The 4413-nt window shown below is 36.7% G+C and overlaps 1 protein-coding gene across 1 annotated transcript in view; it reads left to right on the top strand.

Moving 5' to 3' along the window:
* Positions 1 to 4413, top strand: part of LOC107713475 (contactin-3-like) — a 71145-nt gene that overhangs the window by 54289 nt on the left and 12443 nt on the right. The window contains exon 13 of the mRNA XM_016518990.1: positions 1310 to 1485. Within this exon, the coding sequence (XP_016374476.1) occupies positions 1310 to 1485 (176 nt within the window). The remainder of the gene's footprint in view (positions 1 to 1309; positions 1486 to 4413) is intronic.

Genomic DNA, 4413 nt, shown 5'->3' with positions numbered 1-4413 from the left:
GGCTAAGCGATAAAATCGGCAGGGCAGCGCTGACAACACCTTTTTGTGCAAACTGCGTGACCGTAGTGTGCGTGTGCGAGCACGTGTGATTGCAGTAATTCCTGTGTGCTGTATAGGTACTGTATGCTAATTTCCGTTATTACAGTTAACTATGCGAAGTGATATGAAACTGTAATGCGGTCAAGAGAGCTGCCTGGAACTACGTTCGCCGTGCGTTTCCCTGAAAATAATTGCACACCTCAGAACGTTCGTCAGCCAATCAGATTCAAGCATTCAACGGCCCCGTAATATAAATGTATATATTGTATATTCTATACCAAGTATATTTCTAACAGTATTTCTAATAGATTTTTGTCTTAAAGTGTTAGTTCACCCAAAAATAAAAATTCTGTCATTAATTTCTCACCCTCATGTCTTTCCAAACCCGTAAGACCTTTATTCATCTTCGGAACACAAATTAAGATATTCTTGATGGAATCTGAGAGCTCTCTGACCCTCCATAGACAGCAACGATATTACCACGATCAACGTCCAGAAACGTAGCAAGGACATCGGTAAAATAGTCCATGTGACATCAGGGGTTCAACCGTAATTTTACGAAGCTACGAGAATACTTTTTGTGCGCAAAGAAAACAATAATAACAGCATGCACGCACTGTCTACTGAATGTAATCAGCGTTGTTAAGGTTCAGTAGACAAAGTGCGCATGCTGAACGTAAACAACACTGATTACGTTTCTGGGGTACTCTCCAAAATGGCGGAAGATGGTAACTTGGGGAGAATAATTGTTGAATAAGTTATGTTATTATTGTTTTCTTTACGCACAAGTAGTATTCTCGTAGATTCGTAAAATTACGGTTGAACCCCTGATGTCACATGGATTATTTTACTGATGTCCTTGCTATGTTTTTGTGCATTGATCATGGTAATATCCTTGCTGTCTATGGAGGGTCAGAGAGCTCTCAGATTTCATCAAAAATATCTTAATTTGTGTTCCAAAGATGAACGAAGGTCTTACAGGTTTGGAACTACGATTAATGACAGAATTTTCATTTTTGAGTGAACTATCCCTTTAATTAGAGCTTGCTGCAGAGCATTTAAATATTATAAAGCAGAGTAATTATGAAGCCATGTGTTGGGATCATGCCTATAATGCTTTAAAATGCTTCCTCCGGTGGCAGCTCACTAGATTTTTGGAAAAAAAAAAAAAATGTGTCTTGTTATTTGCCTGGCTACGGAAGTGGTTTTCTCGCCTCAGTATGTGTTCCAGAGCTAAACTGACAGACTGTGTTGACACTGTAACTAACAGAGCCCACAAGGATCAGCCAGGGCCCCAGCAGCACAGAGATCACGGTGGGTGAGAGCATCGTGCTGCCCTGCCAGGTGACTGCCGATCCAGCCTTGGACGTGGCCTTCTCCTGGGCCTTTAACGGTCAGCCCATTGATTTCCATCAGGACGCCGACCACTTCGAGCGAGTGGGAGGGGTGAGTATTGTGGTTTTAGGCCTGTATTGCAACCTCAGCACCTTCATCCCACACCACCACCTCCAGGCATGAAAAATGTATAGGGAACATATCTCGGAAAACAGGATTTTCCTTGCTGTTTTGAAAAAAGGGTTTGATGTACTGTGTAGACATAATCTAACCTTCAGAAATCATTTATGAAAACTGCAAAAATGTCTGCAGTCTGTTTAATTATAAAGGTCCGAAATGAATGACTAAATTACAATAAGAAATATAACAGTTTTTTTCATAATAAATAAATAAATGCTCCAGAAATGTAGAATATGGTCATTTTAATAAATTACAAGAAATCTGGCATGATAATTGTGTACAATAAAATGCAGGTTGTATTTTTTTGGACAAATTCAAAGATAAGTTAGAGCATTTATTTTATCCGAGTAGGAGTTTCAGATGAATTAGTTTTAGTTACTTGTGCTCATCATTTGAATCAAACCAAAGGACCCGGCATGTAATAAAGACCATCTTATTGAATAGATCTCAAACACAAGCACTTGAAGTACTGTAACTGGGTTTTAATCTAATCATTGTGCTGGACAGGAGCAAGCCATTGGGACTTTGAATGCTCTCTCTTAAAGAGAATTCCCTGCCATTATGTCTGTAGTTTGAAATTGGATTCTTGGGATAAATTTTGCCATCTTGTTCTGGGTCATTCCATCACTGACCTACATTGAATGGGAATCATTCAACATGTATACCAAACAGCTGCTCTCTACAGAGTGAACCAGGGAAACAGGCCAGATCAATTAAGAGTCTTGTTCCCATTTTACCCTTCCAGTTTCACAGGACATTTTACATCTCAGGGGAGACAATTTCTTATTGCCACAGGACTCCAATGAATTGAAATGTTGCCTTGAGAAACGCTTTGTGTTGTGCCGCATTCCATTTAGCTGTTTTGGTTTAGATTTTCCTTTGGTTGGCTGGGGGTTTGAACAGAATAATAAACAGCTTTTGATCATTTTCTTTCAAGGATTTGAAACCTGAGCACAGGCTAAGGTACTTTTTGAAACGCACAGGACTAGATGGTTCATTTGCTGGGCAGTTCATAATTTCTTTAATTTAATTCAGCAGAAAATGTTATTTAAATGATATTATTCTGTATATTTAGCTTCTGTACTTTATTTTAAAAAATTAATTAAATTATAAAATTAGTATAAAAATAAAAACATAAATATGAATGTAATTTATTATAAAAGAAAGTTTTTTTTTTCACTGCTTTGTCCCATTTTCATGATCTTGATTCAGGCCCCTCAAACCCACAGCCAAGCCTTGCCTTTTATTGTCATGTGGCAGTGGCTATGTTAAGTTAATACATGGGGCTTCACTTAAGGGCAATTACAAATGACATTGACATATGCAGATGTGGGTTATAATGAGATATGGTTTTCACGGATTCACACTTCCTCTGCACCCAAAGATCATGTCATCCTTCTCAACAGCCTCTGATGGGTGCATTACCATAATTAAACATCACCCGCTCTGCAGTCCTCTCATCCAATCCTGAAATTTTGGAATCTATCCATTGAATGGGCTCTCTTTTTGATATAGATTGAGTTTAAGCCATTTTTTTTTTCATAGGAATTGAACTTGATGGAGAGGAAACCACAGACAAACATAAGTGCTGTTCTTTTTTTTTGAGAGAGCTTAGAGTGCATCAGATACTTACATGTACTATTACAGAACAGTAGTGCTCTGTGGTCTGGGGCTGGTAGACCACTAGAGACTTAAATGAGATATACAGGATTCAGCTTGTATGAACTTCTGGACATTCTTTATTAAAAGCCAGGGAGAAACAGTGAGATAAATTGTGTCAGCAAACCTACTTTGTAATTTCATTTTATTTTATTTTTTAAATCCTTTAATAGGAAAAGTAGTATAATTAAATGCTATTTTATTTTATTATTTATAATTATTTATTTTTAGAAAGTGATCAGATAAAATGAGACCGTCAATGTCAATTAATCAGAACTACAGGACATTAAGTGTTTTCTGTTTAAGTAAATGTAATTTGCTTCTTTCACACATTGTGCTGTGTTATACTTAGCAGTGTCTTTGTTTAAAATATGACAAGATCTTGTTTTTGAAATCTGTACTAGATATGCAGATTCGTTATGATTTTAATGTGCTGTATGCTTATCTGGAACAATATTAACTCTCACTCTGCATGTGCTTTGCTCATTTACCTGGTCCTGGCTTATGTAATTGTGGAATAATTCGTATCGTCTTGCCAATTAGCCACAGTGTGTGTGTTTTACTGAGCTCCTGTGTGGCTGAGAGAGCTGGATCTGAGTGAATCCCGGAGGCTAGTCGCTGAGACCGTTTATTTAGGTCCACACGTATCTCAGAGCACAGCAGCCATTTTAAAGTGAGGGATGAGTGTCTTGAGTTTGCAGAAATCTGCAGCTAGCATGAGAGGGAACATTAGCACGCCTGCCTCAGCTGCATTTTTTGGTGATAATTACATCATAACACACTATACTAGACACAGATTGCTGTTGAAAACAGGCCCTTTGTTACTCAAGCTACTTGCAGTTGCAAGTGTCCCAAATCTGATTTCTCTTGTGTGAAGCAGATATTTTGATTATGTATTTATTTATTTATTTAGATGACCATGTAAACTAGTGCTATTTGAGTATCAGAGATATTTATATAGTTTTGTTTAATATGTTGAATCCTTCTTTTTTAGATTTAATTTGAAATTGTTCCTGATTTTTGTTGTGTGTGTTTTTGTCATTTTTAGTAGATTTTAATATATGTTTATATAGTTTTTTTAATTAATTTTTATTTCAGTTTTAGTTTTAGTACATCATGTTAAACTAAATAAAAATGAGAAATGCTGCCTTGGAAACTAGCTGAAATAAAAAGGTTTATATATATATATATATATATATA

This window comes from Sinocyclocheilus rhinocerous, unplaced genomic scaffold (assembly GCF_001515625.1).
Source record: "Sinocyclocheilus rhinocerous isolate Xijiao unplaced genomic scaffold, SAMN03320098_v1.1 scaffold57, whole genome shotgun sequence".
In the NCBI taxonomy this organism is placed as follows: domain Eukaryota; kingdom Metazoa; phylum Chordata; class Actinopteri; order Cypriniformes; family Cyprinidae; genus Sinocyclocheilus; species Sinocyclocheilus rhinocerous.
This window is presented reverse-complemented; position numbering and strand designations above follow the sequence as displayed.